General features: G+C 33.9%; 1 protein-coding gene across 1 annotated transcript; it reads left to right on the top strand.

Annotated features, from left to right (window-relative positions):
• Positions 1-2,416: 2,416 nt before the first annotated feature.
• LOC148611114 (uncharacterized) lies at positions 2,417-20,368 on the top strand. Its single transcript, XM_088591276.1, has 9 exons — positions 2,417-2,490; positions 5,813-5,946; positions 8,385-8,527; positions 11,990-12,112; positions 13,020-13,139; positions 16,372-16,524; positions 17,389-17,597; positions 18,185-18,352; positions 20,063-20,368. The coding sequence occupies exons 2-9, from the start codon at positions 5,819-5,821 to the stop codon at positions 20,240-20,242; spliced, it is 1,224 nt and encodes a 407-aa protein (XP_088447402.1). The 5' UTR covers positions 2,417-2,490; positions 5,813-5,818; the 3' UTR covers positions 20,243-20,368.
• The last annotated feature ends 304 nt before the right edge of the window (positions 20,369-20,672 follow it).

Below are 20,672 nucleotides of genomic sequence, written 5' to 3' on the forward strand. Positions count from 1 at the left end.
CTTTTTGGTAATGCTTTCACCAATTGATTTTAAATTTTGTACATAGTCTTACTATTAGAATTTATAGATTAAGTTCGACGTTGGTTAGGATTGATTGATTTTTATGGAAGTTATGACCCTTGGACTTAGAAAATTTCAGTGCATTTAAAATTTTCCTCACTTTTTATTCGCGGGGGACATTGGAACGCTGTTCTTTTATGTAGCTTTCAATCATTAATCGGTTCATGTTTTATGTACGAATAACCTATAATTGAAAAATATAGGATTACTGACATTGTGCTTGTTTTGGTTTACTAATTTCCATAACTTAAGTAGCACTCCGAGTAAGAATCATGCAAAAAGTGATTCATGGTTGGAAAGCCTACATATTTTTATTTTTGATATGTTTTAATGTTAGGGTAAACAGAAAGTAACATGTGCCTTCTCATATAAGCCTTGTTTTAAGCGAGCAGATTAAAGTTATCTAGAATATGCTATAGAATTCAAAGAGTAATCAAGGGAACCAAGGTTATAGCGGTAATCAAAAGAATGCAATTCAGGGACAAAGACCAGACATGGAAAACAGACATACACAACAAAGGACATAAAGTAACTAAAATTATACATACAAAGTAACAAAAGCAAATGAGCTACTCGGACTCCACTAAAAGCTGGAGCATGGACCAGGTGCACCAGTAGGGTAAGCGTCCTCTGCTATTCTAGAAGCACCCGCCGAGTTACTCATAAAAGGTCAAGTCCGGGGTAGACAAACGAGAATAGGAAAACAATGACCCGTTGAATAAATCAGTTTTCATGGCGCAGATGAATACAACATAACGATCCACGAGTTCATGATGACGACCAAAAAACTTCTGTAGTGATGACTTCAATCTTGTAGCAACATAACCCTGTTCCAGAAGCCTATTTGTTAGAGTTCTACCGCGATACAAAAAGTCTGCGTAGTTTCGGCAAGCTCTGGCATAACGTATGAGTTGTGATACGAACACTCCATACGCAGGTACCGCAGGGATGTTGACACAGATGAAAGGAAAATTGACAATTCTGAATGAAAGTCATTAGGTTTGTCGTAAAGTTTGGTCAACAGTTTTCCTTTACCATCGATTTCTAAGTGTAGGTCAAGATAAGAGGCTGACTTCACAGTGTCTGTAGTATCACTTATCTCAAGTTCTTTTGGGTAGATGCGATGTATCAATTCCCCGAAATTCGGATTGTTTAAAGATAATACGTCATCTATACAACGGAAAACGAGATTAAGTGATCTAGCTAAAAATTATTCAGCCTCATAAGAGTGAAATAATAGGTCAGCAATTGAAGGAGCCCAATTTGTTCCCATTGGAATGCCGACCGTGTGTAGAAAAACGCGTCCACCACGCTGGACAAATATGTTTTCGATTAAAAATTCCAGAATTTTGTAAACATCTTCTTCTGTATATTTGTAAGATGATTTGGAATTATTTCTTACAAAGTATGAGGAATCTCTACCAAGAACTATATATTTGTATCTAGATGTACCATTTTTGTTTTGGGGGGAGGGGGGAAACAACGATGTACATTTGTATAATGTTTTTAAGTCGGGATTTTAACTGAGTATGGGGAATAGAAGTATACAATGTAGAAAAATCATTGGTTTTAATGCTATTATATTCTGATAATACTCTTGAACTGATTGTCACCAAAAAATCTTTCGAATTTTTCAGGATCAACATTGAATTAATACCTCTACGGGAGTAACAAGTCTTGTGGTAGGACTGCAGACCCTCTTTGACAGCTGTGAGTATAGAAGTTACAAATTTTGAAAGATGTTTGGTGGTATCTTTTGCAGATCCAGCTATGTAACGTTGTTTGTATGGATTCTTTTGAGTTAAGGAATCATATTTTTCATATATAGTACACAATGTTTTTGCTACATCGAGGTCTTTGAAAACTGATGTAGCATAAATTGGCACTCATTGACCTACTTAAAAACTTTTATACGTTTCAAAATTAAAGACCTCATGGCATTTAAACACTCTGACAGAAAATCAATGTCTTCTTGTTCTCGTTTCATCCATTTTCTTGCATAGTCCTCCGCGGCATCCATAAGAACTTTAATTTAAACCTGTGCTACTTTCAGAAATATCTGTTTTGAAATGATAAATCGTTCTTCGGTCAATCTTAGGTTCAATTTTAGTACATGTATGTAGAATGTTGTGTTACATTTTCGACTGACTTATGGAACTATGTCCTAATGAATTGTTATCACTCAATATTTACTGTATAAATCAGATTTTTTTTCATTTTGCACAATTATTAATATATTATTATTTTATTAAACCTCGTTTCTGCGCAGTTTTTCACCTTGATTGCAACGTTATTGATAGTGATGACGTTAAGACACGCTTGAAAACGCTTCAAAAGATATACGACCCGCAAAAAAAAAAGATTTAAATTGCTTGTAAATCAATACCAGTGTGGTTTTCCACATTCACAGACACAGGTTGCAGAGACAAGGTAAAGCATGATTCTAGCAATAACAAAACCAAAAATGCTTTTTTACAAATTTATTTCTTATGTGCACGTATATCTATAATTTTAATTACTAGTTGGAAAAATTGAAAGAGACGTGTAGTTGAAAAATGAAATAAGGCAACGGATATACAAACCAGTCACTTTCTCATAAAAAAAAATCATTTATAATATGTTGATAAAGCAATGTCAATTACTTAATTAATTTTAACACACTCTTTTTATTTTATTTTATTTATAACGAATCTGAAACATTAAAATCATTCATGTTTTAGTATGTATGGATTTCCGTCAGGTTTGTCTTTATCTTACTTCAATTGTGTTAGCTGTTACTTTATCGGGGGTCTACTACAATCAGTTTCCTTCTACATAAGTAAAGTGAAAATATGTAGATTTGTTTGGAACATAGATGTTTTAGAAACGTTTAGTCATTGCAATTAATAAATCATCTTCATCCCTTCAAATGTTTAACGGTCCTCTTCGTTTTGATTGATATCAATCACGTGACTATTACGACAATTGTAATATATCTTTTCAAGTGTATTGATGTAGTGATGTTTTCCGTTAGTTATAACTCCTATAATGCCATTAGCAACCCGTTTACAGTTTCTAAGGGACTGCACCGGATTCATACACCAAGTACATGTTTACCGGGGAATACTGTAATAGGTCTTTTTAATGAATGGAATATAGTCATTTTATCTTTTTTTTTAATGTGAAATAATAACATGAAATATGTGTTTAAATGACAGTCATTGAAGATAATGTGTCTTGTTTTATCTTTTGAATATGTGAGCCATGCTTTGATCTTTGTATACATGCTTCCCTATCTTGATCTAAAAATTAAAATGTTTTCGAAACGACATTCATGATATTATTAATGGCGGTAAACTTTGTGCCCAACCGTTACGTATTCCGTCATTTTGGTCTTTGTATCATGTTACAGTCTTCTTTAACACTTGTTTTTTGTTATTATTTGTCTGTATTATATTTTTATGAACAAAAAGCTGAATATATGAAATATCTAAAGTTATAGTAGCAATTACCCAGTATAAGTATAGATGTCTTGGAAAGAACAAAGTTATATTGATATTGTTACATATGCTGAGCAGCCACGATTTGAACGTCATACGTTAAGATGTCTAGCATTAACATTATTTACTTTATTTGTTTACATTTGTGAGTTGTTGCGTAGTACATATGTAGTCAGTTTGTAGCAATTCAAAACCCATCGTAAGAAACACATGTTTTTGTATGTAAATGGTACTTTGCTTTGTAGCGATATAAGGCATGTTAAATATCATTATAGGATTGAACAGCTATTTTCGGTCGTTCATGCATGTATGAACGGATCTCGGAGCTCCCAAACCCAATGCACGGCCGAAGGCCAATCATGTAATGCTTGGGAGTGGAGAAATAGCTGTTCAATCCTTATAATTCTATCCGACAGTCAAAGCCGTAGTCGGTTACATCAATACATTGTGTTTATGTTTACGCTTCAATAAACACGCATTCCCTCGCACACGTATTTACACATTTTTATCTGCACGACAGTGAAGGCGGCGTGGACGAAGTGATAGTTGGCATTGAAAAATACGAGATGTAAACAATTCAACAGGAATATAATTATTAAGGAAATACAACAAGAAAGAACAACAAGGTTTTTTCAAGGGTTCAGTCAGACTCTGTTATAAGTTTCTTTCCCCCAGCTGAAAATTACTCTCTGTAAACAAACTTGACCGGTAAAATCAATGTGCATGTAATAAACTATTCTTACGGCTATATAATGCCGTTCAGTTCGTTGCCACCCTCTTTCAAACTACACGGCCGCCATACTGGTTTCAAGTTGACTGGCGTTCATGCATGTATGAACGATCTGACGAAGTTCAGTCATGGATGAACTTTCTGGCAACGACGTTCTCGACCAATCAAAAAAGGCTATAAGCATGAAGAATATGATGATTAGAATTATGAAGAAATGAATGATATCAGTTTCAGTCATATTTCGTTTGTTTCCATTTGGTTAGACATTATTTCATTCTTTCATTCATCTTTCAAGGTGCATGTTCTTTTACGTTATACATATAGTTTTTTAAAGCATAGGACGCCTACCCTTTTGGTGCTCATGGACCAAGCATGCAATTTTGAATGGTCTGGGTTGCTCATTTTACTTTTGCTTCTTTGTGTGTGTTATTTTGATAATTTCAAGTTCTTTATTGTATGTGTGTGTTTTGTTTTTCTCTGTCTAGTCTTTACTCTTGGTATATATTTTTTTGATTTCCGTTTGAATCTTGGTTCATTTGATTATTACTCTTGCAGTTGATATATTACTATCATAAGACTTTCACATGAAAAACATATATCATTTTTCACAATTATATTATAAACATATGTTAGCAAACTATTGTTACATAATTGTCATGTGGATCGAGTAACAAAGGATCATTAAATTCCACATTTTTGGCTTTTGTGTTGTATCATTTTCCTCCTTATACATGAAACCTGATGTTTATTATTCGCTTTTTATTCCACATTATATTATTCATTTATCTTGTTTTTGTTGGATTTGGGGGTTTGTTTTCATTATTTTCATTGTTTGAAAGTAGGTTTATGTTATCGGTGTAACAGATCAATAATTCAAACCGGGTTGCTGTGTTGTTTTCGGTTTTGGTATGGGTTCATATGGTTTTCCCCATCGTTGTTTGTTTTTGTTTTTGTTTTTGTTTTTGTTTTTGTTTATTTTTGTCTGGTCTTGTCACCTACATCAATACATAATTCATAGTTAGTTAACACAAATTAACGTGCCTATAAAACTGGATGCAACGAAAAGTTGACGATTTACGCCTTGAAATAAAAATATGATTTTGCAATTTTAAAAACACATGATATGTATGAATGTATAAAGTACCATTTTTTAAACCTATGCAAACTGGTTCTATCTGGTTAGTAGACTACTCTTGTATCAAATTCAGTACAGTTCTGTCTACAATTAACCAGTCGTAGTCGTGATATTTGCAATCGTTTTGTAAAAATTCTTAGAAATAAATTTGATAAAATCTAGCATTCTACCTTGAACCCGTTAAAACAGTTAATGTGTTAAGTTTGGTATCAATTGTACATTTAATGTTAATGCCGATCGTTATAAACTGTTCCAAAAAAGTTTTAAAAAAGTAATCAAATGGTTTTTATTGGAAATATTTTTTGGTGATTAGTAGGTTTTGTATATTCCTTTACTGTTACATATAGAGTATACATTGTGTATCATCAACTCATATACATATATTGAACAGTTACCCTTACATTCTAGGTCGAAATGGAAGCCGTACCATCATTTGGACTTGATATAAGAGAAAAAGAGTTTAAACTTCGAGACGATGTTACTTATGTTAACCACGCATCATACGGTATTGTTCCAACAGCGATTAAAAAAGCACATCAATGGTAAAATCATCTTATCTCTGACATAAATCTCAATGAAGAGAATTAGAAATATCTGATAAGTTATATAATAACATCAGCTTTATATAGTTTGTCCTAACGACTATTCTTACTATCAATAACGCGAAAGGAAAACCATTAACTGAAAAACACATTCTGAAATTGAAATCTATATACTTCTACCTGTCATTGATGTTATTCTTCACTGTTTATTTTGTTTTATCAAATCTCTTACCATAATTACCTCCAGACATCCACATTGAGATGAGAAAAAAGCAGATATTATGTGATCGAGAAACATTTCATTTCACTTTGTTTTTATCCAGTTTTAACAAAGACACATTTTCAAAAAATCATATTGATGTATATTTTTTTTCTGTTATAGATGAATAAGCTTCAGTTTCTGTACGATGCATATGACAAGATGGAATTCTTTCACCTGGTCCATGCTCCCAGTTTTTAGTTGAGTCCGAGTTGCTCATTTACTTTTGTTACTTTGTCTGTATCATTTAGTTACGTTATGTTCTTTGTTGTGATTGTCTGTTTTCCATGTCTGGTCATTATCTCTGGATTACTGTCTTTTGATTTCGGCTAGAATCTTGGTTCCCTTGATAACTCTTTATTTACAGCCTCTAATAAATATGTACTGTAATTATATCTTGAACATATATTATCTGGAGAAATTATTAGAAGTATTTGACTTATATTATAATTGATTGATTGATTGTTTGGGTTAAACGACCGAGCAGCAATATTTCATTTTTATTCAGGCGATGAACATGAAATGGGTGATAAAATTAACATGAAATGATGATGAAAAATGGGATGGAACACAAGGATAATTAGGACGACAAATATTGATTGCCACTGCAAATAGGGAGAGATGGGTAGAGTCAGGCAATTTAGCCTGAGCACAATATAGTCGCTTTTTACGACAAGCTTAGCGCTAGTGCGGGCCTATTCTTCTGACATCCGGATCCGCACAGGACGACTTATATTATGTAAATGATGATTCTAAACTAGACACAAACGTCAATAGAAAATATGTTTGCATATTGATAAAGTAAGCAGATAAAATTAAGAATGCATTAGAGAAAGTCTCCCTTATGATTTATAATTTCTTTCATGTTGCAGAATTCAATAAGGATACTGTAATTCTGCCTCCACACCATATAGTTTCCAATAACACTTTCAACATTTTAAACAGAAATTTACATTTTTGATTATCCCACACAAAGCAGCCAACAGAGCGTTTCGATGGTCCTTATATTAAGTAAGTTGAGAGGTGTTTTAAATAGTCTCTTTTGACGAGGGTCTGAAAGGATGGGCCAGCAACTAACATAACACACAGCGTTATTATGTAATATGGCCATACTTCATATATCTCACTTTTTACCTCAATGTTAGAAATGTTTTATACTTTTTAATTGCCATCACATAAATAAGGCAGCAACTATTTGATATCCTACGGGGTAAGGGCTATGCATTTTTACTGAAACAATCATGTTTTCGCCTTTTGTGAAAAACAAATTTATTCTAAGACGAGTCGAAAATTTCAAATAAATATCTTCAAAATGGACAGTTTATATTCCCATTGCTGAGGAAAAATTACTTTTGCTAAGAATATTGGGAACATTTTTTTAACAACCTTTATTTTCCACTAGTAACTTACGTCTTTTTATTCATTACCTTTTATTATTTTTATACATTACCAGTGTACCAACAGGCCGCTTGTTCCAGCTTATTATTGTTCTAGGAGCACGATTACTCCATTAAAAGGCCTAAATTTGCTCTTTATAAATGAAATTTCACCAGGAAAATCGTACTCCTCTGGTTAAAACACTTGCACGTTACAGAGAGCTTAACGAAATTTGAGGTCACGGCGAACACTTTTTTTAATTCAAATTAAACTACTACCGTTTTATGCTATTTTATCATATCTAAGGGGTCCTCATTTAAACATTTGACATACAAACATAAAACGAGGAGGATAAAACATTTACTAGTTACAGTGAGCCAAACACAGTTTGAGGTCATGGCGAACGTTTTCCTTAATTTTAACCATAACTATTTTCATGGTATTTTGCCATATCTAAGGGGTTCTCATTTAAACATTCGACAAACACACACATCAAGACAAAAACGATATATTACAGAGGAGAAATTCGCTAGTGCTACCTAATGCATTCAAGGTTTACGTCTTCTTTCCTTTTTAAAACTCTGTTTAAAGCATTTAACCGCATATGAAGTAACAATAAATGTTTGATAACATCGATATGATAAAATTGATGGCTAATAAATCGTGAAAGAAAAACAAAATATGATTAGTCATGGCTTAAAGCTTGGGGATTTAACAAGTGAACACAGCACACTCAGCATTGTATTCCTGTATATATGTTTTAGTTTTTTTCTCTTATCATGCTTACTATTTTACAACACAGCATAAGGGAGGAAGCTGAAACATTTCCAGATATTTGGATACGAAAAAATAGAAAAATTCGACAGAATAAGGCCAGACACTGCATTGCTGATTTCTTAAAAGCAGACCCGGATGATGTTGTGTTTATTGAAAACGTTACAGCAGGTACTCGTCTTACCAAAAGGGGCATCATTTGGCAATTTAAGCATTGAAACAATACCTATGAAAAAACATCAATAGTATTCCGACTGCACTCTCATTTTCAGTTTCAACATTAAAAATTCTATTTTGCATTCTAAAGAAGCAACATTGTGCAATTATGCCAGATGTAAAATTAAAGATGTCCAGTCATGTATCACTGTTGTAGTCATTCTATTTGTAGAGAAAGAAATTTATTGGTAAAAAAAATAGCTAGTGGTCCTTTTCACAAAAAATCGTAAGTGTAAAATTAGTCGTAAGTTATGACGTCATAGTAAATCAAAGTATTGTGACGTCATAACTTACGACTAATTTTACACTATTAATACGATTTGTTTTGTGAAAAGGACCACAGGGCTTGAAATCCCAAAACTTAACCATGTTAATTCTACTAATATATATTTATTCTTGTGTTATCTCAAGCAGATCATTTTTAAATTCAAAGTCAATACACCCTTCAAAACAACATTTGATAGAAAAATTAACACCTTTATATACAATTTGACGATATTTTAGCTCTTAATAACGACGACCTAAATATTCATCTGAAAAGGCAATCAAGGGAACAAAAAATTTAACGGTTTTAAAAGAATGAAATCAAGGGACAAAGACGAGACATGGAAAAAATATGCACAACAAAGAACACAAAATAACCAAAATAATACATACAAAGTAACAAAAATGAGCGACGCGGATTCCATTAAACACAAAGAGCATGGACCAGGTGAACCGGTAGGGTAATCATCCTCTGCTTTTCTAGAAGCACCCACCGAGTTGTCAATAAGAGGCCAAGTCCAGGGATATGAGGCTGTCGTCACAGTGTCTGCATTATCTCAAGCTCTTTGGGATAGATACAATGTATCAAATCCCCGAATCTAGGACTGGTTAACAATAATTTGTCATCTATATAGCGGAAACTGAGATTAAAGATATATATCCTGAAAACCTCCTTTCAATAAAGCGAATATTAATAATAATGAATGTCCGTTTCTTAATCTTAGTATTCATATCAATATGGCAATCTTAATTCTAAAAATTACCATGAAAGGGAAGATTTCCCATTACCTATATTGACTGTCCGTTTTAGATGGTGACGTCGTCTTGTCACCATTATGTGGTGTTTACTTATCACAATTGGTTCGATTTACTCGTATTTGTAACGTTGTTTAGGTATTAACATTGAATCGCTGATAGGGTCTTTACTTAGAAACCTACACACTACATTTAAAATCAGTTAACGGCAAGACACGAGTTGTGTCTTATGATGTACCGTAGTTCTCAACCCCCACATGTGAAAAATTTGGATTGACACTGCATAACTTTTTGTAGGTTTGGACTGTCCTAGAGCTGGTGTATCAGTGAACTGATTGTAGTCCTTTGTGCATGATTATTTTCTTTATTTCTATGTAAACAAGGAACTTTGAACTGATTTTAGGTGTGCATCTTTGTATTATATTTTTCCACAGTGGCCAGATTTAAAAAGCTGGAGGGTTGTTACCACGCCAAGGTACCTGAACCCGCCGCATTTTTGTGCCTGTCCCAAGTCAGGCATTTCTGGCCTCTGTGGTTGTTCTGTTTTCACTTTCGGTTTACTTTTATGTTCCTAGAGTGTATTTCGTTGTACCTGTGTATAATGGTGTTTTACGACTTGCTGCAGTCTGCCTTGTGGTGTGAGGATTTCTTTGTCATTCATTGAAAAAAGTTGGGTGGCCTTGAGCTGATATGTTTCATCCCGATGGGGTTGTTTTCACCAAATTCATTCCTGTCATACTAAATTCTAACTGGCTGTTTTTTTTCAATGATCATTTACCGTATTTAGGTTGGTTTATTGAGCGATTTCATTTAGTTATTATTAAAATTCCATCCATAGGGTAATCGTGTTAAATTTATCATGGGTAACAACCTGACGACTTGGGCTTTAATTGATGTAGAACCTGTAAATACATAAATAACTGTTTTATCAATACGTATACTCTTTATAGTTTAAGTCATATTCGTACATTAAAGCAGTCATATACTGAAAACGTATTAATTTTTGCGGTGTACTTATTTATTAATTTTTAGGGTGGACAGAAAAGCGAGGAAAAAATGGTACCCGAAGTTTTTTTTATTCTGTATGACCCTAACGATTTTTTTTTTAAACAGCGAAAATGATACCCAAAAAAATTGAGTAAGATAAAAGGAATAGCAGTTTATGTTTTCCCTTAATGTTAAATGAAAATACGAATTGCGAAGTGTGATATGGCAAATATTCTTTTCAGTATATCAAGATATTTTTAAATTACGTGTCTGTGTATGAGTTAGGCATCAGATAAATCTTAGTGCCTTCAGAACAAAGGTAGGGTGATTATTTGACCATACCTTAAGTTGCTGGAAGTAGTATTTTTGGAGCACTGCAAATGATTTTTGTCAGTGACAGAAAAAGCTATGCATAGAGAATATTTCCAACTATTACTTTTGATGTTTTCAAAAATGTTAAAGATATTAAAGATACAAATAAGTGATCATAAGGAATAAATGTAACGGCTCTTGTAACAGCAATGTTGACTTTTTACATGCTTGTTTTCGGTTTTGCAATTACCGGAAGTATGTTTAAAGCACATAATCACATTCCTAACTAGACTCATACACTTCAAACAGGTAGAAAATGATGTTCACTTGTATTTAAACTTGACCTTGGAAATTGGAGTCATTTAATGTAAAGATATATTGCTCCTGTAAAACCATGTTTAATAGACCACGACATTACCAGTAGTGACTATACGAGAAGAAAAAGTAAACAAAAATTCTATTATAATGTAAGTTGATATGATTTTATCATATTGATAGCGAGTTTTATCGAATGTTTCTAGTGTAATAAATTTCGATAATTCACAGTATAAAATAAATTCGGTATATCCACACTCGGTCCATGCTCCCAGTTTTTAGTGGAGTCCCAGTTGCTCATTTACTTTTGTTACTTTGTATGTATGATTTTAGTTACTTTATGTTCTTTGTTGTGTATGTCTGTTTTCCATGTCTGGTCTTTGTCCCTGGATTACATTCTTTTGATTACCTCTATAACCTTGGTTCCCTTAATTACTCTCTCGGACTTTCTCCCGCCAAAACGTCACAACTATAATATCAATCCGCCAATTACAGAATTTAAATGAATGGGGAAAGTCTTTATAATAAATAGGATAATCAATTGGTTATCATGAATAACTAAAATATGATCAGTCGTGCCAAGAACGCTCGAGGATTTAACTCGTGCGTGGAACAAGTTCCGCACACTCGTTAAATCTAGGCGTTCGTCAGCATTCATTTACATAAATAATAAGTTGAAAAATTGAATCTGAGAAAAACCGTCTTGGTAACTGGTCAACCTAAACCTTAATGTATAGTTAATTATACAGATATTCTTACTTTTTATACTTTAATTTATTTTAGGGCTCAATTGTATCCTGAAATCTCTACGTCTTGGGAAAGATGATACAATACTGTACTCAGACCAAACTTACAGATCAATGCAGAACGCGTGTCAAGCAACAAGAGAATGGGTACACACAGAAGGTAATTATTTCTATCCGTCTTTTCCTCATGAAGGAATTTTATACGTGTAAAATACAATATTTTCAGGAAAAGTTTTAAAACAACAACAAATACTGTGTCAAAACTCAAATTGATAGGTAGTATACCTTTACTAAAAAAATGGCAGCTCTGGTCGACTGATAACTTTCTTGGTCATGTAAAGGAGATATAAGAGTAATCAAGGGAACCAAGGTTATAACGGTAATCAAAAGAATGTAATCCAGGGACGAAGACCAGACATGGAAAACAGACATACACAACGAAGAACATAAAGTAACTAAAATCATACATAGAAGCGAGTACTTGGTCAATGCTCCCACTTTTTTTTATTAAAATCCGAGCTGCTCATATACTTCTGTTACTTTGTATGTATTAATTTAGTTACCTTTTGTTCTTTGTTGTGATTGTATGTTTTTCATGTCTGGTCTTTGTCCCTGGATTACATTCTTTTTATTACCGCTATAACCTTGGTTCCCTTGATTTCCGCTAGAATGGTGGTCCCGTTGTTTACTCTTTCTAAAGGGTAGTCAAAATTCTTTAAAGAGCATATCTATTTTTAATTGAATTTGAACGAACCATGTTTTAAAATATTTTCATTTTTATCAAAAGATTTGTTCTTCATCCAGACACACCACTTCAATTTAACATTTCAATTCATCACTGTCTATATGATATGTGCCTATACAAAGGAGATGATTTAGATATTTGTTTTGCTCTATCAAAGTAAAAGGAAACAACAATACAGAATTTGCAAAAATGCTAGTAAAGTAAATTATTTCACCCATATTCTACATGATAATGAACATGAACAATATATATTACTTTTTATTTATTTATTTATTTATTTTTATTTTTATTTATTTATTTTTTTTTTGTCAAATTTCAATAGATTTGGGAATCCATGTTAAGAGTTTAGCTTTGAAGTTCCCAATAAAACACGAGGACGAGGTGGTTGATATGTACAGAGAAATTTTCCGTAACAACAAAAACGTTAAAGTTGCAGTGATCGGTAAGACGTCAATATAGTTTAGAACACACATGTTTATGATAACCTCCTAAACCAATTTCCACTGAGCAAAACACATAGTTATATTGGAAAGAGATAGATTTTGGGATACATACTTTGAAAAGCATATCAAACTTTACAGTAAATACATGTATTTTTATATTCGGAAATGATGGACTAAATCGAGTACAGGACTGACTTACAATGTATGAGTTTAGGATTCTGGTGTCATTTTCAAAAACATGTCGCATGTGTGAAAATGATCAGTTGGATAACCGGAAATGCATTTTAGGCCCAAAATGTGATCTGCCCTGATCAGTGACCTTCCCCGACGTCAGGACTATTTCGTGTCCTATGACGATAAACAATGACGTAACAAATGACATTGTCATTAATGAAAGGTAACTGTGTCATGGAAAATAGATTTGACACTGCATATGAGATTCTAATGGAAATAGTCTTTAAAACAGCAAAAGGTTTTGTAAGTTCAGTGTGATTTAATTGTGACTTTTCAATCAGCATTGTCAACTGTTCTTTCATCAGTGGTACCATCCTTTCAGAACCTGCGTATGGAGTTTTCATACAACATTGGTTCTACACTGCAAACCAAACCAATAAATAGTCGGTAGAAAGGTTTGACAAGTGTATGGCCATTTCAAGTATTTGTTGACTGTGCCAGTTCTACCTAAAAGGAAAAAGAAATTGAGACAGTTTGCATTTTATATTTACATGTTAAAATTGGAAGGGGAATGTGGGGGGGGGGGAGGGTAAACTCCATGATGTATAAAATTAATTAATACATTAATGGGGCACATGTTCACATACATGTAAAACATGAAATAAAACTATCTTTGGATTTTGAAAATGATATTTTGATAATTCCTCACCCTCCATAACTGCAAGCTGTATGTTTTGCTAACTAAAAGCGTCGTAGAATCGATTTTACGATATTACGCCACACGAATCTATACAAACAAACAACGTTACATAGCTGGATCTGCAAAAAGTACCACCAAACCTCTTTCAAATATTTTACTTTTTATACTCACAGCTGTCAAAGAGGGTCTACAGTCCCACCACAACACTTGTAACTTCCGTAGTGGTATTAATTCATTTCGTTCGTTTGTTGGGGTTTAACGTCCGAGCAGCAATATTTCAGCTATATTCAGACGATGGACATGAAATGGATGATAAAATGAACATGAAAGGGAAAAAAAGGATGGGACACAAGAATGATAGGGTCGACAAATTTTGATTGCCACTGGAAAAAGGGGGATGGGTAAGGTCGGGCAATTTAGCCTCCTGTGGCGGAGCCCTATGATTCCTACTCCGGGAGAATACCACAGCAGGGTTCTTTAACGTGCGAGGAACGTGGCAACTTTCCTAACGCGGTGCACCACTATGGTTTGCGGTCAGGTTTTCCGTATTATAGCCTGACAACCCCAGCATGTAACACGCCAGGGGTACCCCATTCCACCACCTGGGGCACACATCCCAGTTGCTCTGTGGGCAGAGCACCCTAGCCCCCGGCTAAGGTTCTGAGCACCATTTAGTCGCCTTTTACGACAAGCTTAGTGCTGCTGCAGGCCTATTCTGTTAACACCCGGACCTGCACGGGGCGGTATTAATTCAATGTGGATCCTGAAAAATACGAAAGTTCTTCAGGAGACCATCAGTTCAAGATTATTTTCAGAATATAATAGCATTAAAACCTATGATTTTTCAATACTGAATACTTCTATTCCCCATACTCAGTTAATATCCCGTCCAGCGTGGTGGACACGTTTTTCAACAAACGGTCGGCAGTCATATGGGAACAAATTGTGCTCCTCTTCCTACTGACCTATATCTTCACTCTTATGAGGCTGACTTTGTAACTGATCTGATCCGAAAGGAAAAAATCGTTTAGTTAGATTCTTTAATCTCAGTTTCCGCTATATAGATGACATATTCTCTTTAAACAATCCTAATTTCGGGGATTTGATACATTTACTACAACGAACTTGAGATAAATGATACTGCCGACACTGTGAAGTCAGCCTCATATCTTGACTGACACTTAGAAATCGATGTTAAGGGAAAACTATTGACCAAACTTTAGAGACAAAGGTGATGACTTTTCATTCAGAATTGTCAACTCTTCTTTCATCTGTGGCAACATTCCTCAGCACCTGCGTATGGAGTGTTCATATCACAACTCCTACGTTATGCCAGAGCTTGCCGTAACTACGCAGACTTTTTGTATTGCGCTAGACTTTTAACAAGTAGGCTTCTGGAACAAGGTTATGTTGCTACAAGATTGAAGTCATCACTACAGAAGTTTTATGGTCGTCATCATAAATTCGCGGATCGTAACGGTGTATACATCTGCGCCATGAAAACTGATTTGTTAGACGTGTCATAGTTTTCCTTTCCTCTTTCGACTACCCTGGACTACACTTTTTATGAGCAACTCGGCGGGTGCTTCTGATAAAGCAGAGGACGCTTACCTTACCGGTGTACCTGGTCCATGCTACCAGTTTTTAGTGAAGACCAAGTGCTCATTTGCTTTTGTTACTTTGTATGTATTATTTTAGTTACTTTATGTTCTTTATTGTGTATATGTGCTTCCTATGTCTGGTCTTTGTACCTGGATTCTATTCGTTTGATTAACGCTATAATCTTAAGAAAAAAAGTTGTGTTAATGCTGGATAGAAAATCTGAAATATTCGTGAAAATGTTGAGATTACAAATAAGGTTAAACAAGTGTTCCCTCTTGGATTTCAGCGGATACAGGGCTATAAAAATATATTTTCATCCCTTATGACATTTTTAGCTGAATGGGCTGTGATAATGGCTATAACAGGAATAATATATCTACTCAGAAAGATAATCATATCTGAAACAAGTTTCATCTTCTGATTCGTGACAAAATTATTGAAAACGCAACCACATTGGCTATTGGATTTGTCGTACTAAAATCATTCCATCTAGTCTTACATGTTACATTTTCGAAAATGAAATGTAAATCCCTCGTAAGTAAATTTCGTAAGGAATAGCGTACCGTGCAAGATATCAGGTGTTTCTTGAATTATTTTACATGAAATGACAAAAACCACTGCGAATTCGAAAATACTTTTCTTTTTGTTTGTTTGTTTGTTTTTGTTTGGGGGTGATTTTCAAGGGACAGTCTCCCCATTAAGCATACTTTTTTGTCAACATGTACTCATTTTAATACATAGTGAATTAATTCCAGAGCATATATCATGTCCGTCCGCCATTAGAATGCCTATTGAAAAATTGGTACCGCTATGTAAAGAGTTTGGAGTTATGTGTGTAGTAGATGGTGCACATGGCCCTGGCCAGTTTAATCTAAACATTAGAGAACTAGACCCAGATTTCTATCTAGGTAAGATAATATTTGATCGACATGCAGTATTTTCCTAATACGCATTCGGCTTTTTCAGGACAATGACTATTACATTTCGCATGATTTCTTTCCCTACTTCCATTTTTTTCGAAATAGATGTATCGAATAGTGAATTGCGTTAAATCAAAAAATAGACATATTTGCATTTTGTAAGATGGAGTATGTTTTTACTACTTATTAAATATTAATGAGCTTTCAATAGTCGTCTCTTCGCCCTCACTCCTTAAGTGCAAAACAGTTTCACTTGTTAAAATTGAAAAACTGATCGTATGAATTAACTGATAATCAAGTCTTCCTTCTTATAAAATATGTTTACATATGTTGTACATCTAAAATTTTTCTCATAATGAATGCAAATACATCAACAGATAGTTTTGAGATACAAAAGTAATAATATTTTTTTTCAAAGTTGTGTGATTCAATATGGTAAATAAGTCTTGTTTGTGCGTTTAAATTATATTTTAGTTTTTTTTTAACTTGTTTTAATTTTGTTTGCTAATGTTATTCTGTATTATGCTTTGCCTTGTTTTTTATTATTATTTTATGATTTTTTCTTCTTAAATTATTTTATTACTTGCACCCCTACGATAAGTTCTAGACCGTCACATTGCAAAATATTTAATACGAATTTTGTTTAATTCGGCAACAACATAGTTCTTTGCCCAAATTGAATATCAGTTGTATGCTAAGTAAGTTTTCTGTTTATGTCTCATACAACAAAACCATTATAGTCACTGACTGTACATGTCTTTTCAATAAAGAATGTATTTTGGCGATGGAAATAAAAGCAGTCGCAGTTAACATTCCATATCGAAGCTTTTTGTATTTTTGTTATCTTTCCAGGAAACCTATATAAATGGCTTTATACTCCATGGAACTGCGGAATAATGTATGTCAGTAAGAAGCATCAAAACTGGATAAGGCCACTAATCACAGCTCTAGTCTATACAAAGACATTTCAAGAAGATTTCAGTGATCAGGGTGTTCGGGACTATAGTGCTTTTTGTACAGTGCCAGCAGCTATTCAATTCTACAATTATGTAGGAGGACATGTAAGAACATTTATTTCATCAAATAATTGTTGTCTAGTGCAAAATTACTTGTTCTTATCCATTGATGTCCTTTGTGACTTTTCATTTGCCAAGACAATGACAGTTTGCTATTTTTTTAGATTTCATCAAGAAATAATACTCCCAATGTCGAAAGTGGAGTTTCATTGTATGAAAATTCGATTTACATTGATACTTGTTTCTCACTGATATGATACCAAAAGCTAGGATTTATGACTTTATACTAAAAACGTTTTACGTGAATCTTGTCAAAAGCCTTAAAATAATTTTTAATAGTATGAAAAATCGAAATTTGGTATTTCGGGCCATCAAAGGTATATCGTACCGGTAAAAACAGGTAAGTAATGAAAACAAAACATTCACAGGGGTTGCATCTTTTTTCAAATTACTGTAAATGGTGTGTATAATTGGACGGTGATTACCAAATTATTGACAGAACTTCCAGCTTTAAATAATTTTTGGTTCAAAACCTGCGCATCTTTATTTATGACAAAGGAATTTCACATGAATCGATTAATTTTTGACTACGTGCTCACTTGCTGCCTGTTTCATTTTCACTCCATCTTTAGGAAAAGATCACATCGTATACGGACGAACTTTTGAACGAAGCTGTAGAACTTATGACATCGTCATGGGGTACAGAAAAACTGCAGGTACCAAAGTCAATGGAGGCTCCAAACATCCGGATGGTTCGTCTGCCTGTATCAAACGTGCTTGGAATAGAGATAAAAAATCTTGTAAGTAGTACAGATTAATTACATAAAATGCAAACCCGTAGATATTCTTAGTTGTTTAAAAAATTATATATCTTATGAATTGATTGTGCCAATACTCAATCTGGGAAAACAATCTGAAACAAAACAAAATGTAGTGAAATTCATTTGGAATTCAAATCTGCAAACACTTTTCAAAGTCGATTTGGATTTGGGATGATAAGTTTCAACAAAAACCATTGATGATAGAAGTCACAAGAAAACACGTCGTCTACGCCTGTACCCGACATTTTCTTACGTCTACATTCACACATCGTCATTGTACGATTAATTGTTACAAAGGAATAAAGGGAGTTATCCGTCTGTGATAAATATAAAACAACAAAAAGTCTTAAAGTTAAAGGAAAAACAAAATAAATGTTTATTACTGGCGAACGTTTGTTCGTTTGTTGGGGTTTAACGTCCGAGCAGCAATATTTCAGCTATATTCAGACGATGAACATGAAATTGATGATAAAATGAACATGAAATGATAATGAAATGAAAAAGGGATGGGACACAAGAATAATAGGGTCGACAAATTTTGATTGCCACTGGAAATGGGGAGAGGTGGGTAGGGTTTGGCAATTTAGCCTCCTGTGGCGGAGCCCTGTGGTTCCTACTCCGGGAGAATACCACAGTAGGGTTCTTTAACGTGCGAGGAACGTGGTATCTTTCCCAACACGGTGCACCACTATGGTTTGCGGACAGGTTTTCCGTATTATAGCCTGTCAAGGCCAGCATGTAACACAACAGGGGTACCCCATTCCACCGCCTGGGGCACACATCCCAGCTTCTCTGTGGGCAGAGCGCCCTAGCCCCTGGCTAAGGTTCTGAGCACTATTTAGTCGCCTTTTACGACAATCTAAGCGCTGTTGCAGGCCTATTCTTCAACACCCGAACATGCACGGCGCTACTGGCGAAAGAATGTTGTATTCGTGTGTGCTGTAAAATATTGAAAAAAACTATAGTATAACCATGCTTATAATCAAGAAACGAACTAAAAGGTAATCGCCTCATGACCTCAGCAATAAATGGATTACTATGGAAAATGGGTTAAGATCTCATGAATGACACAATAACTTTCGGTATCATGTATAAAAATAAATACAGTAAAAAATTAAACTAAAAACATGTCCTAATCATGCAAGATACACACAACTCATGTGCAATTCTGAGAAAGATAATCATATCTGAAAAATAAAAAGGCCCGGAAATATCTTACATGCTACTTGAAACAAAACAACATTGCTGGCAAACGTTATGACTAGTGTTACAAATTGATGTTTAGTTGCACAGAATATGTTTTAGCTTAAAACGTTTAAACCATTACAAAACAAATTCTTTCTTTTTTCTCATGTTCAGTATATATTTTTGCAGAAAATTCTAATGTCCAGACTCAAATCCTACTCTGATTTGACTGATGAGTTTCTAATAAAGCAAACTCAACACTGAAAATGTATTACATAAACACGTGGTGCAGTCGTAATTCAAAACTTCTTGAACGATGTATAGGGTGATTATACCGATAGAAATATATAACTCATTTTTGATTCTTCGAAATCTTCTATTATTGAAATTTATCACAAGAATACATCTTCCACAAAAACGAATTCTACCAGGAATTGTAAACAATGACATCATTATTTAGTGAAAAACCTGGTATGTCTGTAGTAGTATCTCATTTTGTTACAGGATGACAGCGACAGAGCCTTGACAGAAGTCACTGAAAAGTTTAAAATAGGAACTGCGATCACATGCTGTGATGACAAAGTTTACATCAGATTAAGTGCAAATATTTATAATACGAAAGAAGATTTTGTGAAACTGAACGAATTTGTGATGAAACATATTCTCACAAATGCAAACGATTAAAACGTGGTAACCAAAACAGACAACCTTCTTTACTGACTCTTTGCAAAGGAGAATATTTGCCTTACAGGCATATCGATAGACTCTTGAACGATGTACTTTAGATTTAATAAAATTGTATAAACGTAATGATCAGTTGTGAGATATTCTTTAAACTAAAACCCAACAAGTACCGGTGTCTGTACTCTCGTCAATTTTCGAAAGTAAAAGTTAATGTGTCTTTCGATCTCCTTTTTTTCTTTCGAAAATCCGTATTGTGACAGGTTGAGTGCCATTTATGAAATCACGAAAAATTGATACAAACTAACAATAATGGAAAAACGATAAAAGCTAACAATAAGTACAAAAGACGAACTGTAAATCGTTGCTCTCTAAGGACTTCCCAGATCTTAAAAAAAAATGGTTTATCTTGTAATAATGTTTATTTAAAATT

This window comes from Perna viridis, chromosome 7 (assembly GCF_037379345.1).
Source record: "Perna viridis isolate PV_CMFRI_1.1 ecotype Kerala chromosome 7, ASM3737934v1, whole genome shotgun sequence".
Classification (NCBI taxonomy): Eukaryota; Metazoa; Mollusca; class Bivalvia; order Mytilida; family Mytilidae; genus Perna; species Perna viridis.

Coding starts and splice junctions, on each gene's coding strand:
- LOC148611114 (XM_088591276.1), top strand. CDS start 5,819: ATGGAAGCCGTACCATCATTTGGACTTGATATAAGAGAAAAAGAGTTT. Junction 5,947..8,384: donor ATTAAAAAAGCACATCAATG/GTAAAATCATCT, acceptor TTTACAACACAG/CATAAGGGAGGAAGCTGAAA. Junction 17,598..18,184: donor ACAATTATGTAGGAGGACAT/GTAAGAACATTT, acceptor CTCCATCTTTAG/GAAAAGATCACATCGTATAC.